This window comes from Mytilus galloprovincialis, chromosome 2 (genome assembly GCF_965363235.1).
Source record: "Mytilus galloprovincialis chromosome 2, xbMytGall1.hap1.1, whole genome shotgun sequence".
NCBI lineage: Eukaryota > Metazoa > Mollusca > Bivalvia > Mytilida > Mytilidae > Mytilus > Mytilus galloprovincialis.
The window spans coordinates 35,404,256-35,427,529 of NC_134839.1; the positions used below are offsets into that span (position 1 = coordinate 35,404,256).

Here is a 23,274-nt window from a genome sequence, read left to right on the forward strand (position 1 = left end):
ACAGTCAAACCACGAAATTAAATATTCAACGAATGATAATTTTTCTATAGGTTTGTATGCAGACTTCAGCAAAACCATGAAATTAAATATCCATGAAAATGCATTTTTTCTTAAGACACGAAAATTGGTCCCCACGAAAATAAATGAATCCACAGTAGTCCTTAAAGCATGATTTTTATATTTATTACAAATCTATAACATATTATCAATAAATAATAGTTCATATCAAGCTAATTATCTCATACGTTTGTTGATGAAGTGTACTGGATCGTGACTATGAACATGATGAAGTTATATGTTGTGTATATAACTTGAAAGAGAACTGAGTAGTTATACAGTAACATAGTATACAACAGTATACATGGTATAGTCACAACAACTTCACATTAAATATATAACTTGAAAGAGAACTGAGTAGTTATACAGTAACATAGTATACAACAGTATACATGGTATAGTCACAACAACTTCACATTAAATATATAACTTGAAAGAGAACTGAGTAGTTATACAGTAACATAGTATACAACAGTATACATGGTATAGTCACAACAACTTCACACTAAATATATAACTTGAAAGAGAACTGAGTAGTTATACAGTAACATAGTATACAACAGTATACATGGTATAGTCACAACAACTTCACATTAAATATATAACTTGAAAGAGAACTGAGTAGTTATACAGTAACATAGTATACAACAGTATACATGGTATAGTCACAACAACTTCACACTAAATATATAACTTGAAAGAGAACTGAGTAGTTATACAGTAACATAGTATACAACAGTATACATGGTATAGTCACAACAACTTCACATTAATATATAACTTGAAAGAGAACTGAGTAGTTATACAGTAACATAGTATACAACAGTATACATGGTATAGTCACAACAACTTCACATTAAATATATAACTTGAAAGAGAACTGAGTAGTTATACAGTAACATAGTATACAACAGTATACATGGTATAGTCACAACAACTCCACATTAAATATATAACTTGAAAGAGAACTGAATAGTTATACAGTAACATAGTATACAACAGTATACATGGTATAGTCACAACAACTCCACATTAAATATATAACTTGAAAGAGAACTGAATAGTTATACAGTAACATAGTATACAACAGTATACATGGTATAGTCACAACAACTTCACATTAATATATAACTTGAAAGAGAACTGAGTAGTTATACAGTAACATAGTATACAACAGTATACATGGTATAGTCACAACAACTTCACATTAAATATATAACTTGAAAGAGAACTGAGTAGTTATACAGTAACATAGTATACAACAGTATACATGGTATAGTCACAACAACTCCACATTAAATATATAACTTGAAAGAGAACTGAATAGTTATACAGTAACATAGTATACAACAGTATACATGGTATAGTCACAACAACTCCACATTAAATATATAACTTGAAAGAGAACTGAATAGTTATACAGTAACATAGTATACAACAGTATACATGGTATAGTCACAACAACTTCACATTAATATATAACTTGAAAGAGAACTGAGTAGTTATACAGTAACATAGTATACAACAGTATACATGGTATAGTCACAACAACTTCACATTAAATATATAACTTGAAAGAGAACTGAGTACACCATGTACATGATGTACAGATCTTTGCTTTATCATCATGATCATGAGAAACCTTTAAAAGTTACCGTTTAGGCTTCAATAGATTATTAGATTTACTTAAGACGGAATGGTGATAGTGGAAGCAGAGCATGGCGTTCTATAAACACATATTATTGTTGAAATTCAAAGTGTATTTATTTTTGTGAATTTTAGGAAAATGCACAAGGGAAGAAATGTTTGTTGAAAAATCCAGCTGGTATACTCAGCAAAGAAAACAACAAGAATAATAGTTTGTCTATTATCTTCTTTAAAATAGATTTTGATAAAATGGTGTAAGTTTTGTTTCAGATAAGTTAATTGTTAAGATAGTTCTGATATATATTATTGTTTCTGTTGTATTTAAGATAAATCCTTATGTTAGTGACATAGCATAATTGGGAATATAAAGGCCATATCTCTGGCTAGATCAGAAGTCTTTAAAAAAAAATGGGAAATAATTATTGTGGATTCATTAATATTCATTGGATACCAATTTTTGTGGGTACAGGGGAACCATGAATTTAAATGTTCAACGTTCAACCAATTACAAATTATGTAAAGGAATGTATGTAGACTTAGCCAAAACCACAAATTAAACATCGACGAATATGTTTTTTTTCCTCAAACATCAAAAACTGGTACCCACGAAAATAACTTTAAATCTTGCCTTGAGCATGTTGAGGGCCCTCAGAATTACCATAAAAATGCCTGAAGGAGAAATTTTCTGATTATTGCTATTCATTTTTATGCTGTGGTGTAAGGGGCATTTAGTTTAAACCTTGGCTGTCTATACATTCCGAAATTGGTTTCCACTCTCTAACTTTAGTTTACCTCATCCAAATGTTATGAAACTAATATACAATGCTTATTGACACAAAACACTGATCAACTTTGAATTTTTCGTTTCAATTGTTCAAGTTAATTTTGCCTTAACCAAATGTTATGAGTCTTACACACAATGCTTATTATCACAAAACACAGATTAATTGTAAATTTTGGTACTGTCACTTGTACTGTTCTAGAATTATACCCCTTTACAAATGGAAATTATCTTCTTCAGTTATGTCCCATTTGAATGTTTTATGCAAGCTGTGGCATCATCTCTGTCCCATACCATAGAGACTCTCCCCATTTAATTACTTGACAGTCATGACCATTGTAGTGGTCAAATTCAGAACTATTCTTATAAAGAAATTCTACTCAATGACAAATTACTTCATTTATTATGCTTTCAACAGTTCTGGTTTAAAAATTAAAACTTTTATCAAATTACATACATGTATGTAGAAAAAAATGTTCACATAAGTCAAACATTTGCTTTGTTTACTATGTAATATGCTTGTTGGAAAACCACATTTGAAACTTATTTGTTATGCCAAATTAAACATTTGAAACTGTTATAAGTTATATATTTATACACATTTTCACAGAAAATCAAGTAAAAAAAAAGTAGTATTTACTTGAAACTTCTGTTTTTTTGGGGTCTTCAATTGCAATTCCTGAGAAACTTATTGTATGAAGTATTCAAAAGTAATTTTTATTTAAACTTTTGCATGGCATACATTGTTCTTAAATGTTTTAGAAAAACAGTAAAAAACTTCATGATTAAATTCACCAGAGCAGTAGTGTTAGATTATTGATGCAGTAAATCTAATATTAATAATTTTGTAAGTTTGAAAAAAAGATCCCAGCTAACATGGATAATGACCGAAATTATGTGAAAAATTTCTGGATCCTTGCTTCAGACATCCAAAACTTCTACCTGGTGCTACAGACCACTCAACCTTGTAAATCATACTCAAGGAGACAGCTTATTTCTTAATAACTCTTCTGTTTAAACATGGCAATCATTTGATTTCAAAAAAATTAAAAAATGGCATTATTTAAAATGTTTCAGAGTCACAATACAAAGAAACGGCAGTGATGTGAAGAATTTGGAAATTGTTAATAACTTGACAGAGCCACATTCTCCAAGTAAAAGACATGTTCCTCATTCACCATTTAGTGACCTGGTCCTCATTGGAAAAAGGCATAAAAGGGATGCTACTGCTTCTAGTGTGAAGAAGAAAGCGACTAAAGCACCAAGAACCACTGCAGTACTGACTAAAGCACCAAGTAACACTGCAGCACTGACTAAAGCACCAAGTACCGCTGCAGTACTGACAACAACAACATTAAAAACAGTGAAAACAGAAACCAGTAAAACAAAGAAACCATCAGAACCAGCCAAAATAAAAGCAGCTTCAGTGCTTAAGCAAATTCCTATGTCAAAATTCGATAATAATTCAATGGAGGCATACACTATTTATGTAAGTAAAACAGCTATAAATTACTGTTGTTCCGTCAGTTATACAGTAAAATTGCTGTTGTCTGGTCAGTAAAAACATCTCTAACTACTTTTGTTTGGTCATTTAAACAGCTAAATACTCGGCAATGGACATTTGAGCGCATTGACAGGACATTTGAGCGAAAAAAAAAGGACGTTTGAGCGCCAAAGTATAGGACATTTGAGCGCCTAAATTTTAGGACATTTGAGCGAAAATAAGAATAAGCGTAGGACATTTGAGCGAAAACAAGTCTTGGATAGAGAATTGTCTTATTGGCAATCATACCACATTTTCTTACGAATATAGTTCATTAAATGAGGAGTTTACCAACAAAAAGATTAAAACATATTTTAATTGTAAAAAACAAAGCACTAAAAACAAAGCACAGTCATAAAACAGGAGTTTACCAACAAAAAGATTAAAACATCTTTTAATTGTAAACAAAGCACTAAAAACAAAGCACTGTCATAAAACATAAAACTCGGCAACGGCATTATTTACAAGTCTGTTCGGGCTTGGAACTTATATCCCAGGCTTCTGACATAAAAATCCCTCGTAATTTCCTGCTGGCAGTATTTCGAATGCAAATCCCGGAGATTCTGTTCCTTCTCCTTTTCTGTTCGGCTCTGCGGTGCATCAATGTTCAAACTCCGAATTTTTATGTAAGTCACAGATTGCAATTTGATAATAGTGTCAAGGAAAATATAAATTGATGGATGACTGTGATAGAACTGCTCGTTATAATGGGCATGAAATGATTCGGGCCCATTGTTAGTACGTTTTAACGAGGATGGAACTTCGGCCCAGAGATGAGGGGGAAATAACGATTCATCTGTTATATAAGTATCAGTCAGGTAATCTGCAAATTCTATACAAGGCTTGTCGTTAGGTACAACGGCCATAAAATCTTCTACGAAACAGTCGGCTACTTCGTCTGGAGCTAAAAAGGCTATCCCAAAAATCCCTTTAAGCCATTTACTAATGTCTGAATCAAGCTCTTTGTATTGTTGACTAAGTCCAACTTTCTGGATTTTTCGCCACCAGGCTTGGCCTAAGTGAAACCTACAGCATTTGATCTCTATAGACGGGAAAAAATCCTTCATAACTTTCATTACCCGTTCTTCAAAATCGACGTGTACTGCTTTCGGTTGAAGTGTGTGACCTTGATCGGAACATAGCTTGACAATTGAGGAAAAGCAATTCACGTAAATTTCTTCAGACTTTCCAGGAAGTAAGCAGAATACAAGAGGGACATAATTTCCTTTGTTATAGCCATGAATAGTATATAACTGTTTAAAGAACTTTGGGCAATATTTGTAAGTACCATCCATAAAAATTTCCGGCACACTGCATAAACATTCAAGATTGGTTGGACACGTAAGAATAATTATACCAGTTTGTTCATCATTAAACTGCACAAAATTTTCAAATTTATTTGACTGAATATTAATCTTCTTTAATGATTGGTGTGTTTCCTCTCTAGATTTAGGAAGTGCAGGGTGAGATTTACGCCTCTTTCTATATATAGCCTTTGAAACGCTGCCAATGTCTTCAGACTTTAGATTTGCTTCATCCATGTTCTGTAACTCTGTACGGATAATTTTTGAAGGACGTTGAGCAATATCATCATCCGCTTTTCTTTTTGATCGTACCCGCAGCAAGTGACGTTCATTGTCACGATCACTGGTATCATGGTTATGAGTATTTTTCTGTTGAATTATAACGGTTCCGGTACAATCCGTCCTCAGTCTTGCTTTGCAACCTTTTGCCTGAAAAATATTGAAAGGACAAATACAATTGAAGTGTTTAAATGCTTTTTCATTTGCTATTGCAAGACATAAAAATAAGATGTAGTATGAAATGAAATGAAATGAAATTCATAACATGTTTAGAATGGGAACACCACAGACATTTATGTGTTTAGCTTCTAAACATTTTCCTAAACATGTTTAGGCTCTAAGCACAATTTTTACAGTGTATTGTATGAATATTGTAAAGTGCCTAGAAAATCAACCTAACAATGTTATATAGGTTACAGTACGACCTTCAACATGGAGCCTTGATACCTAACCCTATATGTGGTAGCTTATATTCAAATGTGTTAAAAAATTAATCTAAAGGAGGTATAAGATAGACATATAATGATATAGATATAAATCAAAATTAAAAGAAGTTATGGAAGTTGAAGCGTAACAGACGAACAAGTAGTTTACATTAACATTAAATTCGTAAAAAAAGGTACTTACTGTACATCTCCAGGATATTTCTTCTCCTTTTAGTGTTTTGTCCACTCTATATCGGAAACTGTCACAAACAAGGCTTCTTTTTCCCTTATTAGTCTCGGTCAAAATAATATCCATTTTAACACGTACATGTATTATTAGTATTAAGATTTCAAGTGCCAAGGGACATTTCACTTAATAGATATATATATAAGAATTTTAGAACAAAGAAAATTTGCATAGCCAATGAATTATAGTAGAATTGATTGGTAAATAGAGATCAACTTAGGATTTCACTTACATAAACCAGCCATAACCGGTCGAATTACTCGGGTGTGAAATAAAATAAAAAATATTTATAACTAAATCTTACTTTTTTTTCTTACTTTTAAAAAAAAATCTTAATTCGTGTAAAATTATCAGGGAAAATTTCGCTCAAATGTCCTGTCTGAAAACTCAGGTAAGGTTAATATCCCGGCGCTCAAATGTCCTATGAAGTCGGCGCTCAAATGACCCTATGTGCTTTTTTCTTTTTCGCTCAAATGTCCTATGCCCTAAATACTGTTGTCCATGTTGTCTAGTCAGGTAAACAGCTAATAACTGTTGTTTGGTCATTTAAACAGCTAATATAAGAAATATTGTTGTTTAGTCAGTTAAACAGTTAATTACTGTTGTCTGGCCAAGTAAAAAGCAAATTACTGTTGTTTGGTCAGTTAAACAGTTAATTACTGTTGTCTGGCCAAGTAAAAAGCAAATTACTGTTGTTTGGTCAGTTAAACAGTTAATTACTGTTGTCTGGCAAAGTATAAAGCAAATAACTGTTGTTTGGTCAGTTAAACAGCTAAATACTGTTGTTTGGTCAGTTAAACAGTAAATCACTGTTGTCTGGCCAAGTAAAAAGCAAATTACTGTTGTTTGGTCAGTTAAAAAGCAAATTACTGTTGTTTGGTAAGTTAAACAGCTAAATATTGTTGTTTGGTCAGTTAAACATTGTTAAACAGCTAATTACTGTTGTCTGGTCATTTAAACAGCTAATTACTGTTGTCTGGTCATTTAAACAGCTATATACTGTTGTTTGGTCATTTAAACAGCTACGTTTGTAAATACTGTTGTCTGGTTATTTAAACATCTAAATTCTGTTGTTTAGTCAGTTAAACAGTTAATTACTGCCGTGTGGTGAGGTAAACAGTTAATTACTGTTGGTGGTGAGGTAAACAGTTAATTACTGCCGTGTGGTAAGGTAAACAGTTAATTACTGCCGTGTTGTGAGTTAAACAGTTAATTACTGCCGTGTGGTGAGGTAAACAGTTAATTACTGCCGTGTGGTGAGGTAAACAGTTAAACAGTTAATTACTGCAGTGTGGTGAGGTAAACAGTTAATTACTGTACCGTGTGGTGAGGTAAACATTTAAACAGTTAATTACTGCCGTGTGGTGAGGTAAACAGTTAAACAGTTAATTACTGCCGTGTGGTGAGGTAAACAGTTAAACAGAATTTACAGTAGCTTTCTACTTTTCAGTAATATAGATAATAGATAAGCTGTCTATTAGCATGATTAGTCAGTTATAAAAGATATTATTATCATCACTCCAATAATTGTATAAATTTTCAATGTTTCAAAGTGATTATTCAACAGTTTTAAATGTTGCAATATTTAGATCCTTGTTAGCTCACCTGGCCCAAAGGGTCAAGTGAGCTTTTCTCATCACTTGTCGTATGTTGTCATCTGTCGTTGGCCTAATTTAACCAAACTTGGCCACAATCATTATTTGGGTATCTAGTTAAAAAATGTGTCCGGTGACCAGCCCAACCAACCAAGATGGCCACCATGGTTAAAAATAGAACATACGGGTAAAATGTAAATTGTGGCTTATACATTAAGTTTTTTTTTTTTTTTAAAGTGTATATTGTGAATGGTGATAAAAAAGGGGAAGTAACTCAAATTTGTTTGTCAAACTTTTTTTGAAATACACAAATTATTTATGACCTTATCTGATGTACAGTAGTTGTCGTTTGTGTAGTTCATACATGTTTCTGGTTTCTTGTTTTTATATAGATCAGACAGTTGGTTTTCCCGTTTGAATGGTTTTACATTACTAATTTTTTTGGGCCCTTTATAGTTTGTTTTTCGGTGTGAGCCAAGGCTCTGTGTTGAAGGCTGTACCTTGACATACAATGGTTTACTTTTTAAATTGTTATTTGGATGGAGAGTTGTCTCATTGGCACTCATACCACATCTTTCTATATCTAATTAAGGTATAAAGGTAATTGGTATTAATTAAAAATGATTTTGACACCAAAGCTGCCAGGTGAAGCCATTCACTTAATGGGTCACTTAATTTGACAGTTTACACAGCTAGCTGAACTTCCTGTTGATGGAAGAATTACGAATTTTTCCGGTATTGTAAAGGGAGAAAAATGCAGAGATTTTCGCAATAAAAATGGCAGGGCACTCGAGAAACGGCAGAAAAAAGGCACAGCCGTCATTAAAAAAGGGTGAGTGCTGCACCCTGTTCAAATTTTGTTGCTAGTACACTGGTTACAAATATGACAACCATCATTCCTCAGACCAGTCATGGAATCTACAAGTTAGGCATGTCATACTTATTTGACCTCTGTAAATTGAAGCTAAAGACATTTTTGATTTTCTATAGTCATATGAATTTGATATACTTTTATATATTTATTGTTGATCTTTCTTTGATATATCTTTTTAGTTTTGAGTATATATCGTTTCTTTGATATATTTTGTAGTTTCAAGTAAATATGGTTTCATTGATATATTTTGTAGTTTCGAGTAAACATCAACAGAAAGGAAGAAGAAGGATTATATAACCTGTATTTCCATAATTGTCCATCTTATAAAGCAGCTTATTCCGTTGACATGAATGTAAGTAACATTTAGTTGTCCAGCAGATTAGGCATTCCCACAATCAGATAATATGTTAGTATGATGTAAATTCAAAAAAGCTGAGATACTATAAACATATATACAAAAAAGGCTAGTAAAACCATTGCTATCTTGGGTCATCTGTCAGGCTGTGTAAAACCATTGCTAACGTGGGTTGTCTGTCAGGCTGTGCAGGAAGTATACACAGCTTCTTCTTGTTGAAATGTGAATGTTAAATCAGTGTTTCATGTACAGAGAATGATACACCCTTTTCATGTTAAGGAATCAGTGTATCAACTCTGAAGGGTCAAGGGGCCAAGTGAGTCCTCTGAAACTGCTGACCCAAATTTAACCAAAATCGATGACAGATGGTTTCTGGATAATAACTTAAGTATAAGTAAATATAAATCAATAAAATTTTAACACAATGTTTATAACCACAAAAGGAAGGTTCGGATTGATTTTGGGGTTTATGGTCCCATCAGTTTAGGAACATGAATTGTGTATAAGTAATTCAATTAATCTGAAATTGTACCACAATGTTCATGCTATTATGATAAATTTTCAGGGTTATGGGGCAAACAGTCTAGGAATTAAGGGCCAAAAAACAAGCATATTTGAAGTTTCGGGACAATAACTTATGTTTAATTGTATGGATCTCTCTGACATTGTACCACAAGGTTCCATATAATGAAGAGAAGGCTTGGTGTCAGTTTGGAATAATATCCCTGAACATTTAGGAATAAGGGGCCAAAAAAGGGCCAAAAAGAAGCATTTTTCTAGTTTACAGACACTTACTTGTGTTTAAGTGTATAGATTTCTCTGAAATTTTGTTACAAGGTTTCTTACTACAAAGGAAAAACTGGAATTGAGTTTTGGGGTTCTTGCTCCAAGGGTGGTTTCAACAAGTGAGGGTCCAAAAAAGGGGCCCAAATAAGCATATTTGTAGTTTTCAGTCAATAACTTGTGTCTAAGTGTATAAATCTCTATGAGATTATACATCAAGTTTCCATACTTCAAAGGGTTGGTTTTAGGGGGTAATGGATCAAATCATTAAGCAATTAGGGGCAAAGAAAGGGGGAAACAAGGATTTTTCTGGTTAAAGGACAATTTAGACAATTTAAAAGCACTGTAAGGGAGGTAATCCAATTCCATTTAAAATTTAAAAAATACTGTTATTTATATGTTTGATTACCTGATTACCTCCCTTACACTGCTTGAAAATTATGTTAAAGGAAGTGATAATTGTTTAAGATGTGTAGCTGTAAATTTTTTTTTAGAAGTTACTGTTAATTACATGAATTAATATTAATTTTAACCATGACTGTAAGTTATTTTATATTTTAATACTTTATGATGTATTTAAATGAGTAGTTTTTGTTGCCAATTTAATTAGAAATTTGAATTGAGATTATTTTTGGAATAAGGAATTAGGGAAGGTGAAAAAAACAGGGAGGGGTGAGGGGTAAAATTTTGCTCATTTCAGATTTCAGAAATTTAAAAGAATTTTTCTTCAAATATTTTTTTTTAGGGGATTTATATATTCAACAGCATAGTGTATTGCTCAAAAACAAAAAACATTTTTTTTAAGTTCATTAGACCACATTCATTCTGTGTCAGAAACCTTTGCTGTGTCAACTATTTAATCACAATCAAAATTCAGAGCTGTATCAAGCTTTTAAAAATGTTGTTTTCATACTTGCCCCAACTGGGTTCGACTTCTGCAGTCGTATAAAGCTGCGCCCTGCATCTGGTTGTATATTTTTACCAAATATTTACCATTGCAAATACTGGGCCAAGTTCATAATAGATAGAGATAATTGTAAGCAGCAAGAATGTTCAGTAAAGTAAGATCTACAAACACATCACCATCACAAAAACACAATTTTGTCATGAATCCATCAGTATTCTTAGTTTAATATGCTCATAGACAAAGGTGAGCGACACAGGCTCTTGAGAGCTTCTTATTTTGTTTGGTTAAGTCATAAAATTATAGTTAAATATAGGAAAAACTAGTGAATGTGGCTCAATATGTTATAAGAAAGGCAAATCACAAATAAAGGATTGGTAAACTCAAGGAACATGATAGAAGATACATTAAATGATACGTTTATAGCATTATAATATTTCTATCTTTAAATTTATCAAACATAAAGCATAAAATCATATTTTGTAGCTAAAGATAACTGAGAAAAATGATGCCACCTATCTGTCTGCTGGAGAAATACCCCTGGCTCCATTATATTTCTCTTTCTTTGTCCTGTATTTAGCAGCTGGCTGTCTCTGGATGAGTGTTCTAAAGAAATCCAGGTAACTATTCAGATTACATGACATTGTATATAAAAAACCAATGTAGACATTGCATCAATGTGGCCCTCTATATCAATGGCATATATGCAAATAAATAGATGGTAGATGGGATTTGATTGCCAATGAGGTTGTGAGTTTGAACCCTATTTGTTCAGGTGCACTTGCCTCCAATCTTAATTGACTAGGATAGACAGATTTCCTATCGAAGGTCAGTGGCTTTTTTGGGCACTCCGGCTTCCCCTACCAATAAAAACTGGCTGCCACAAAACAGCCCAAAAGTGTCGCTAAAAAGTGTTGTTTAAACACCAAAAATTAATCAATCAAAGCATGAAATAAATGAGTTATCTCTTTTCTCAGGATAAACCCATTCATATTTCATGAAACCTTGCCTCAGAAAAAATAACCTAAATGGCTCTAAAACATTTTCTGTTGTATTTTGAATGTACCAACAGTCCATCTATATTGATCTAGTCTATAAATAAAATTAATTATATAAACTTTTCTATGCAGTAAGATGCAGCATATGATGACATGATAATGGGAAAGTATGTGAACAGAAGAAACTCATATTAGTCATACATGTCATATAACATAATACCTTTGGGAAGTGGTGAATGTAAACAAAGGGAGCAAACTCAATCGATTGTTTTATTCTTGTTATTGCCTTATTTGGAAGTAAAAAAGTAGTAATTTAATTCTGTGAATGTTTTTCAGCAATAATGTGTATTTGGTGTACATTATAAATGTATGATGTATTTGGTGTACATTATAAATGTATGATGTGTATTTAATGTATATTTTTCAGTGATGATGTGTATAAACTCCACTATTTGATGTTTGCAGTGGTTATAGTTAAAAGTTTTTCCTGTATGTTTCATGCTGTAAGTTATGTTACTCTATATATCATATATATATCATGGTTATGTTTGATGAATGAATGAAAGAATTGTTGTAGATATATTAAGGTAAATAGAGGGATAACTGATTTATGTCACAAGAAATGGTACTATGTTAACCAAGGTATGTATTAAAACATATAATTAATGAACATAAAAAAGTAGATGTGGTATGAATGCCAATGAGACAATTCTCCACACAAGAGAACAAATGACACATAATATGGTATTTGTAAATCAACTAATTTATTTCTGCATCTTTTGCAATAAGTTGAGTAACGTAAATATTAATTGAAAAATTTAAAAGAATTACTGCTATATTGTCTGGAAAGTGTTAAACACAAAAAATAACAATAATAAGTTGGTTGATGCTTTTAGTCATTTAAGCTATTTAGTTATTGCTATACTGTTATTGAATTAAATCAGAAAATAAGATGAGGATGAGGAAAATAAATGATCTAAAAGCAATAAAAATTCTTGCAGAGTGTCTCTTGTTATGACAATGTAATAATATTTCCATGAAATTGAACACACAAATGAGTTGAAACAGTTGAAATCACTTAAACTTAAGTAAAATGAGAGAATGTGTGTAAACATGTTAGAACTTTACTCCTTGTTTCAGAGACCAGTTTACTTATAAAATAATGATCATAAGCTACATCATTGACATTAGTAATATGTTTTACAGGTTAATATCTATTACATTGGTAAAGAAGGGACTCATGAGGAAGCTTGGGCTGTATTATATTATATTGTATATTTGTAAGTTAATAAGGAAGAGAATAGTTATAACATCATAATTAGTCTATATAAAGTGATTATCATCATGGGAGCAACACATTTCTGTTTATAATGTAAACTGTATTTTGTGCAGTCGAAATTGCATTGACTGTATAATTATTTGATACAGTCATTCACTGTCTTTTCAAAATCTCCATTAGGAGCAGGAGGAACTTATGCTTCACTTAAATTGTCACAAGCATTTAGTCCACTACTATATCATGTATATTGTTAGAACATGTAGAATGCATATGTATGTGCTTAAATACCCTCCGTACTCATTTGAATGCATATTTTGAAGTGTTTAGTTAATCAGTGATTGATGCCTGCTTATGTTCTAAACCAAATAAAGTTATCTATCCAAAACACATCAAAACATGCTAGGCCAATTTTCTGACCATCAATTGTTGAATTAATGAACCAAAATATTATTGCTATTACATTAAATTGAATGTTACAAGAAGATTTACTTTAGAGTAATCTTTAATAAAATAGAATTGAAAAGTAATTATAAATGATTCTGTTTTAATTCTATGACAATATTATTTACAGAACCAAAGGATCCTTGATGATTATTACAATTATATTAGTTGGAGCAGGATGGGCGTTTGTCAAACATATCCTGTCAGACAAGGAAAAGAAATTGTTTCTGATTATCATACCACTGCAGGTAAATTGTTTAATTTGTCTAACCACTACAGGTTAACTTATTTGATTTGTCTAACCACTGCAGGTAAATTGTTTAATTTGGCTAACCACTACAGGTTAACTTATTTAATTTGTCTAACCACTGCAGGTAAATTGTTTAATTTGGCTAAACACTACAGGTTAACTTATTTAATTTGTCTTACCACTTCAGATTAACTTATATAATTTGTCTAACCACAACAGGTTAACCTTTTAAATTTGTCTTAACCACTACAGATTAACTTAAATAATTTGTCTAACCACAACAAGTTAACCTTTTGAATTTGTCTAACCACTACAGATTAACTTATTTAATTTGTCTAATCACAACAAGTTAACCTTTTGAATTTTTCTAACCACTACAGATTAACTTATATAATTTGTCTAACCACAACAGGTTAACCTTTTGAATTTGTCTAACCACTACAGGTTGACTTATTTGTTTTGTGAATACAATAGACTCCATCTAATTGGATATTAGCTGATCGAATATATTGGCTATTATTAATTTAATAAAACTTTGCTATAAAATCAAATGATAATTGCCTGATAACTGGTGAATATTATCCCTCAAACAATATATTGTTGTACAAGCTATATAACTAGCTAGCTCATGCAATATAAAAATCTGTTTAGGACAATGTTTAACAGTACTATTTACAGGCAATAACCATATATTATATTGATCAATTTGTTAAAATGTCTTAAGAGAATTTTGTATTTTGTAGGTATTTGATAATATAGCTTACATTATCATAGAAGAGAGCGAAGAAGGCCAGTTACAGTACCATATCTGGAAACAGCTATTTATCATGATTGACTTGTTATGTTGCGGTGCTATACTGTTCCCAGTTGTATGGTTAGTAATCATGGGAGCATCATCTGTGTCCCATGGACATATTCCCCATTTATCTTGTTTAAAACCACTTAACCATTTTAAATTAAACTTTGAAGGAATAATGTTCTGATAGTCTTTTACAAATGATTTGCATTTCCTTATGATCAGATGAAAAGTTGACTGATAGAGGCAATGTGTTATGTCCATTTCCCAATATTCAAAAATCTTCTTCCTTAAAACTGCAATGTAACTGTTGGCCAATGTGAAGTAATAGTTTGTTCACATGAAAATCTGACCATGAAGTCATAAATCTTTAGTGGACTATTATTGTGCTTAGACTCAGCCAATCAAAATACTGTATGTGGTGTTCCAGGAACTGACTAAAAATTTATGACTGAAAGGCCTGCAGGTTTTGGGAAAATTATTTTACATGTTTTTTTTTTAGAAATGAATAGTTTTGAGCAGTATAAGTATGTCTATTATATACTGTCTATAGAATATTGCTGATGACCAATAATAATATCAGAGTCAATTTGATCTACATAGTATGTGTTATAGTGTAATTATATATAAGCAACGTAGGTTATGTGTCACATGTAGAAATATTTGGTAATTAACATAACTTGGAAAAGTTTTAAAAAAAATTGATCATGATGACATCATTATATTGGTCTATTATAAAACCCCTTACACTTGTTTATATGTACAGTAATATACTAATGAAACCTAATGATTTGTAGGTCTATTAGGCACCTGACAGAAGCATCAAACACTGATGGCAAAGCTGCAATATGTCTCCTTAAACTTAAATTATTCAGACAGTTTTATATAATGGTAAGTATTGAGACAGTTAAATATATGTAATAGTAGGTATATATTCAGAGAGATTTATATGATGGTAAGTATTCAGATAGTTTCAAAAAAGATAAGAACTAAAAAACAAACAACAGTACACAAAACACAATATAGGAAACTAAAGACTAAGAAACTAATCTAGTATATGTAGTATATGGTTGCCAATAAGACAAAACTAACGTATGAATATCTACAGGTCCCTTCATTGCCTACAACAATAAATGGGAAAAACCTGACACCCTGATTCAAGTCTGACACAGTTGAATACAAAGTATGCTTTCCTCTTGAGCAGACTCAACTGTTAAACAGTGCAACTAATGGATAAAGGAATTATAGAGAGACCATGCAAGAAATCAAATATAGAAAATAATAAGTGACTTATAGCACATTTATTCACCAGGGCTTGTAGCATACTGATAAATATCAGTGTTTTTGCATATGTCTTGAATATTTTTGAATATGTAAATTTTTGGATTGGCTAATCTTATCATGGACTTTTTAATGAAAAAAAGGAGAAGGTAACAGGGATGGGGTAATTGAAAATGTAATGGTAATTAAGTGTAATGCATTACAATTTTCCATGTAATTGAATGTAATGTGTAATTGAGCATTTTTTTAATTACATGTAATGGTAATTTAATTAATTACATTGAAAAAAGCATGTAATGCTCAATTACTTTTGAATTATATTTCAATTACATATACTTTTATGGTGTTAAAGATAAGGATTTGTGTTCAATGATATATATTATAAAATAATACTTGTTCTTCAAACATTGACATTGCATACTTTTTTTAATATATGAAGTCTATAATTTATACTGAAGTTTCAATGTATATTAATATTTATTTGACCGACAGATGTTTTTTTTACTAATTATTATTTAATTATAAATTCAAAAAATGTGAAAATCATATATTAGTGTTCAGTTTTTAAGAAAGATCTTTAAACTAAATAGATTGATAAGTAATTAATCACCTTGTTAAACAAAAACCCCAAAAAAGTAATCTTTCTTAGACAGTTCATTTAGAATTTAAAATCACTGCACACAATCATTTTGTCAAATTAGTATACACAAAAGAGTATAGAAATAAAATTTAACAGCTGTAAAAACAAACAGCAATTAATCAGATTAAAATGTCCAGGGGCAATGCCACTGTTACGTGTATTTTTATCTAATTAGCAAAATATTGCTAATATTTAGACATTATACATACATTATTTGTATTAAAAATTATTTTCAATATTGTGACAAGCACATTTTTTGATATTTTTAATGTAAAAACAAATATTTATGATGTATGTATAATATCTTTATTTATATTATGTTTAATTTAAATGACTTCATTTCTGAGATGTCAAAATACTCCTTGATGTATTTGCAAGTTAATAGGAACCAATTCCCCCTCCTTTCAATATGATGATCTTTTGATCATAGAACTTCCATGTTCTGATCAAGAAATATCTGCCACATTAGCTCCTGTCGAAAAGCTATTTAGAATTGATGTCAAAGTGTTCAGACCAGAGAGATTCAGACTAAATGACAAAACATTAAAATAGCTTATGATTATCAAATGCAATGCTTAAACTATGCTTACATGAATATTTTACACATGCATTATTTATACATGTATAATATTGTTAAAAAATACCATGACGAAATGTAATGTGTAATTTAATTAATTACTTTACTAAAGTAATTGTAATTTAATTAATTACATTTCAAAAACAGTGTAATGTGTAATTGATGTAATTGATCATTTAAGCAATGTAATGTGTAATTTAATTGATTACATTCCAATGTAATTGACCCCAAGTCTGGAAGGTAATGATTTTAATTATCTCCCTAACTGCATCTTATGATCCTTTATGATAGATAATTCAGCTGATCGCAAATCAATTCCATGTTTATGCCTGATGTATTATGTACTGTGTTGCAGCTCTAGATTCTACTGTTGAGGAAAGGTGACACTAAGCCACTGAAAGCTTTTAAAAAGTGTTACCATCTTGTACAGATTTTATATTATAAAATAGTATGAGATGACCATTGTTTATTGTTATTTTGCAGGTAGTTTGTTATATATACTTTACAAGAATTATAGTCTATTTAATCAGTGTAAGTATATTTATCTCTTTTCTGACAATTTATGCTGTTATTTGTAGGGCTAACATGATTTGTTGGGCCTGCTCTTGCATATATATATATAAGACAATTTATTTAAAACTAGTCATTTTTACTTACCTGAAGCCTTAAACCTATGATTTTATATAATTATTCAAATTTATATCAAAGTAAAGTTAAGTATTGTTTATTTCATTGTCAACCATTGGTTATATGATGGCGATTTGGTTACAATAATTGTCTTTTTTTACTAAGTCTTAAGCATGTTGAGGGATTAAAATCAAGATAAAACATAAAATGTCCATCTGGCATAAAGGTTTTTTGGAAGCCCTGATGTTAAGCTTTAAATCTTTCAATTCATGATCAATTGTGAAATACCCTGATAAACAACCAGTACTTATATACATTTTCTTTTTCAGATTACAGTCCCTTTCCAGTATGAATGGCTAGACCAACTGTTTAAAGAATTAGCCACAATAACATTCTTCGTAGTAACTGGGTATAAGTTCAGACCAGCTAATGACAATCCATACCTTCAAGTTCCTCAAGACAGTGACGAAGAAGTTGAGATGGAAGAAGTGTAAGTTATTATCTCATATATTTGTTAGCCTATGACACCATCCCTGTGGTCATATTTCCAAATTCCTCAAAACAATGATAAAGGAAGTTAAATGAAAAAAATCAATCAAATAACATTATAATCATGATAATATGAATACTGGAAATTTGAAAACTATGCAATGTTTTTATTATTGTGGAAAATGTGAGAGGTTATAATCGTAATAATTTAAACTTGCATTGTGAAATTGTCTCGCCTTGACAGAGTCAAAAAGCGAGACATAGGTATGCTGTTTCTGGTGTCGGTGACGGCGATGTTGTCAACAATGAATTAGTATGTGATTAGGTCTTGTTTATGGTGAACGGCAAGTGGTAGGTCAATCATATTTGATATGCAGTTGTATAAGCATTGGCACATCTCATTTCCATGGAGATTATTTGGCCCTGCCCCTTAGTCATGGTCTATTGACTTCAAAACTTTTGCTTATTTTACATGTATTAGTTTGTGATTAGGTCAGTTTGTGGGGAACCACAAGTGGTAGGTCAATAATATTTGGTATGCAGTTGTATAAGCATTAGTATATCTCGTTTCCATGGAGATAATTTGGCTCCATCCCCTTAGTCATGGTCTATTGACTTTGATTTTTGGTGGAAGAAGACTTCAAGTGTTCTGAAGACCTATGGTGCCGACTATAAATATATTGAACCTCCGTATGCCGCATCCGTTTCTGTGCATTTCAATTTCATAACAACTTTCAATTCTTGACACGGATCCGCTTTTTACACATCTTAAGCATCTGAATCATTTATATTTGTAAAATAGGATTGAAAAACAATCATTCATTTATTGGCATTTGCAAGTATTTTTTTCATGGAGATTATATAGCCCCACCTCTCTTCATGGTTCCGATTGACTTTGAAATTTTTACATAGTTTACAAGTTAATGTTTGTATTTAGGTTTGGGAACGACTTATAATAAGTCAATGGTATGCAGTTGTATTAGCATTGGCACATCTCATTTACATGGAGATTTTTTAGCCATATAACTCAGTCATGGTTCATTGACTTTGAATATTGGCTAAACTTGTGTAAGATGTTAGAGTATTGTTATTTGGATTTCAACATTTGCATAATCAAAATTACAAAAAGGTGAGACATATCTCTGTGATAACAGTTTATTATATATATATATATATATATATGAAAGAATTAGGATTTTTTTGCAATATTGGTTAAATTAAAATCGCATGTTGGTTTCTTTATCCATTGTTTGACCTTCATAATGATAAATATATATTGTTATGTTGCAGGGTAACACAGTCAGGAGCGTATGATAATATCACCAGAGTGAATCAGAAGTTTGAAGAAGGGGGAACAACTCCAAAACAAAGGGAGAGTAGTCATGAATATGATTGATTTGTGATGGATTATTTGTTATCATGGGAGATTATGGGGAGATTATGGTGTGTATTGTACGGCTTGTTTGATGCACAGAATTATATGTAAACTTATCATGTATTCATTCTACTGATCAGAGGGTACTAGTCATACTGAAAATCAAATGCATTCACACAAAGGGAAAAAATATAAATAACTTTCAAATTATCATCCTTTACAGTAAATAATCAATACCAATATGTTGTTTACCAAACTCTTTTTGTTCATATCTATTCCGTATTAGCATTCATACTGCATCTTCTTATATCTACTTATTAGTAACACTGAAGATATGTATGGCAATCACCTTTTTATTCCTGCATTATATAAATATTTTTTCTTCAAAGTTACTTTTTTTCCATTTTAAATGATGGGTTTTGATAATTCACCCTGAGTTGTCCTTATAAATAGAGGAGTAATGTTGGCAACGACCAAACCTCAACATTGTGTTGCAAGAACATGACAATGCATTCAGAATGACTCATAATTGAATAAGTTGTTATACTGTTAAGATATTAAGATAGAGTAAAAGCCAATAATTTTTAGAATGGCTTACTAATGATTAGTTTGAATTGGAATATCAATAATTGACATCTACTAATCTATAATGTTTGGTAGACCATTATATCTTTTGTTGGTTTTTCAAGTTTTTTTTTATTATTGGAATAATCTCTTCTGAAGTAATGTAAAGTTAATGATTTCTTCTTCTTTCTTTAACCAAGAATTATTATCCCTTTTTTGATTAAAGTAAATAAATTTTTGATACCTTTATTATGTAGTCAATTATCTAAGATGATAATTTAGATGTATATCTACCATTAATAATGGGTAAATTTATAAATGATTGATGTATGAGTTGTATTAAGTCAACAGTTTATTAATGACAGTGATTTCTGTGATTATTATTGTTATCCTCTCCTTTATAGTTTTATAAAGGATTTCTGCTGATTTGTTTAACAAAGAATTACTATCCTGTTTTGATTAAATTAATAAATTTTTGAGACCTTTATTGCTTAGTAAATTCTGAAAGAGGTACACATATTTTTTTCTAAGATGAAAACATATATATCTATTGACCATCAATCTTGGGTTAATTTATAAATGATAAGATGAAAACATATATATATATATATCTACCATCAATCTTGGGTTAATTTATAAATGACTGGTGTATAAATTGTATAAACATTGATTCCTATATACATGATCTCATCTTCCTGTTCATTTGTAATTATATTGTTGTGATAACTTTTTGTAATTGAAAACATAAAAGATTGTAACATGTGCAATATTTGTAACATTTATAATCCATCTAGTATAAAAATACAGTCCAATCTCTTTATGTTGAAGTCCAGAGGTACCAGACTAAAGTATCAAAATACAGTCCAATCTCGTTATGTTGAAGTCCAGAGGTACCAGACTAAAGTATTTGAGAGCGAGTCTGTTGTCACATAATTTAGATTGGTTGAAATATGTTTGAGATTTGTGGAAACTAGATACTCTGAACAGTGTGCCTTGTTTCCATATGACACTTATGATTTGTGGAAACTAGATACTCTGAACAGTGTGCCTTGTTTCCATATGACACTTTATGATTGTGGAAACTAGATACTCTGAACAGTGTGCCTTGTTTCCATATGACACTTTATGATTGTGGAAACTAGATACTCTGAACAGTGTGCCTTGTTTCCATATGACACTTATGATTTGTGGAAACTAGATACTCTGAACAGTGTGCCTTGTTTCCATATGACACTTTATGATTGTGGAAACTAGATACTCTGAACAGTGTGCCTTGTTTCCATATGACACTTTATGATTGTGTATGTAATCTCCATATTTTTTGTCCTGCATAATGATTAAACACACAAGTACAGAAGCAAATCATGCACAAATAAATCAATAGTATGCACAAATATTTACAAATAGTCACTATAAATTATGAAATCAAGAAAGAGACAAGTTCTGAACAGTCTCTGATTAGGATGTCTGCTTTACATTGAATTATTATCAATTTATCATGATAGTCTTAATCCTTTTATTTAATGAACTTATTTATAACGATTCATTTAATCAAGGCATCGACCAGTTTTGATTTTGTTGGGTGAAATACTGGTGACTGAGCTCAACAAAACTTGGTTCGGCTGTATATTATTCATAGAGTTGTAAGAAAATCAAGATAACATAGTAAGTTGTATGTGGATAAATCTTCCTGTTGTTTAGCCAGCTTAGAAGGGACTTTGACCTGGGTAAAACATTCTAGTCCATTATTTACTTCATCATAGATTTATTGAATTTCAAGTGGGAAATTATGTTTTGTGTCTTGCAAAGAAGGTTACAGTATGGGAGACATGTGTATTTCTATCAGGTGACAGCGTCCTGCAAAGAAGGTTGCAGTATGGGAGACATGTGTATTTCTATCAGGTGACAGCGTCCTGCAAAGAAGGTTACAGTATGGGAGACATGTGTATTTCTATCAGGTGACAGCTTCTGGTGTGTTTACTATTTGTTTCAAGCTTTACATTTCTGAAGGTAAAACACCTTAAGTAATGCTTCATATCATGTATTCAGATACCTTACGCTACCAGGTTTCCTTCTGTCCTCAACCTCATCTTATGGATCAGTGATTAAGGTTAAAGTTACCTTTCTCAAATACTGTAAGTAGTTAGTTAGCTTTATGTGGTGTACATCAATCTGGAAAGTTTCATCTGACTGTTACCTCATTTTCATTGTTCATTGGTCAATGTATTCCTAGATATGTCTGTGTCTAAGACACTATAAGCAATAATTTCAACTGTATTTGATTCCTGGAATTATTTATGGTATTACAGTCTGTTTGCTAGGGTTTATCTAACCTTGACATTGTTTTCATGGTTCATTGTTTAATATTAAGTTTTCACAGTTTGGTATATTTCCATATGGAATGATTGGAAAGTATGGTATACATGTCTGTCTAGTTTGGTATATTTCCATATGGAATGATTGTAAAGTATGGTATACATGTCTGTCTAGTTTGGTTGATATGATCTTGACCTCATTTTGATGAATCATTAATTGTGATCAGTTTATGGGATATTTGTAGTAAAACTTTATCTTTTGGACTTTCAACATAACATCATTCATAGTTGATTAGGCAGGCAAGACATTTTAGGTGTTCTTGTTTAAGATAACACTGGTATTCCATACAGAGATCTTTCTTATCTGTTGAATTACTGTATGTGTATTATTTTGATGTAATTGTAACTCACTTTATATATACAAGCTTGATGATTAGTTGGGATGTGCATGTTTTGATATACAATCTTTACTACTGAGAGTAGTATTTTGTTCATAGTGAATATTTATTATGTATAGATTGTTTTGTTGTTAACATTTTGTCAAATGTAATTTTATGTACTTTAAAATGATAATTAAATCATTTGAATTAGAAATAAAGGCTTTTATTTTTTAATGAAAGACAATAATATTGATGCACACCTGAAGTTTTTCTATGTTTATTATGCCATTAGTCATCTGTTATAAAGAGAAATGTTATAAATCCAGGGCTATACAATTAATGTGCCCTGCCAAGCGCTCACTGCTGGAGATTACTAATAGTTTCTGTCTATAATTCTCCTTCTGTCCCTTTTTAGCTCACCTGGTCCAAAGGGACAAGTGAGCTTTCCTCATCACTTGGCGTCCGGCA

The 23,274-nt window shown here is 31.1% G+C and overlaps 1 protein-coding gene and 1 long non-coding RNA gene across 3 annotated transcripts in view; one reads left to right on the plus strand and one right to left on the minus strand.

Moving 5' to 3' along the window:
• LOC143063472 (protein GPR107-like) overlaps positions 1-23,071 on the plus strand; it is a 33,799-nt gene extending 10,728 nt beyond the window's left edge. The window contains exons 4-16 of one of the 2 annotated variants that reach the window (XR_012975006.1): positions 1,840-1,958; positions 3,563-3,974; positions 9,006-9,104; positions 11,281-11,414; positions 12,220-12,295; positions 12,999-13,072; positions 13,643-13,760; positions 14,506-14,636; positions 15,356-15,449; positions 17,540-17,587; positions 18,013-18,173; positions 19,463-20,946; positions 21,002-23,071. Coding sequence is in view for 1 of the 2 variants with exons in the window: in XM_076235648.1 (XP_076091763.1) it covers positions 1,840-1,958; positions 3,563-3,974; positions 9,006-9,104; positions 11,281-11,414; positions 12,220-12,295; positions 12,999-13,072; positions 13,643-13,760; positions 14,506-14,636; positions 15,356-15,449; positions 17,540-17,587; positions 18,013-18,173; positions 19,463-19,568 (1,572 nt within the window). In the remaining variant the exon portion in view is untranslated. Of the gene's footprint in view, positions 1-1,839; positions 1,959-3,562; positions 3,975-9,005; positions 9,105-11,280; positions 11,415-12,219; positions 12,296-12,998; positions 13,073-13,642; positions 13,761-14,505; positions 14,637-15,355; positions 15,450-17,539; positions 17,588-18,012; positions 18,174-19,462 lie in introns of both variants that reach the window. The other variant, XM_076235648.1, reaches the window with a different exon arrangement.
• On the minus strand, positions 4,196-6,521 carry LOC143063474 (uncharacterized). The gene is made up of 2 exons (XR_012975007.1): positions 6,239-6,521; positions 4,196-5,761 (listed from the first exon to the last, which is right to left on the minus strand). It is a non-coding gene; the product is annotated as an uncharacterized LOC143063474 (long non-coding RNA).
• Positions 23,072-23,274: the final 203 nt, after the last annotated feature.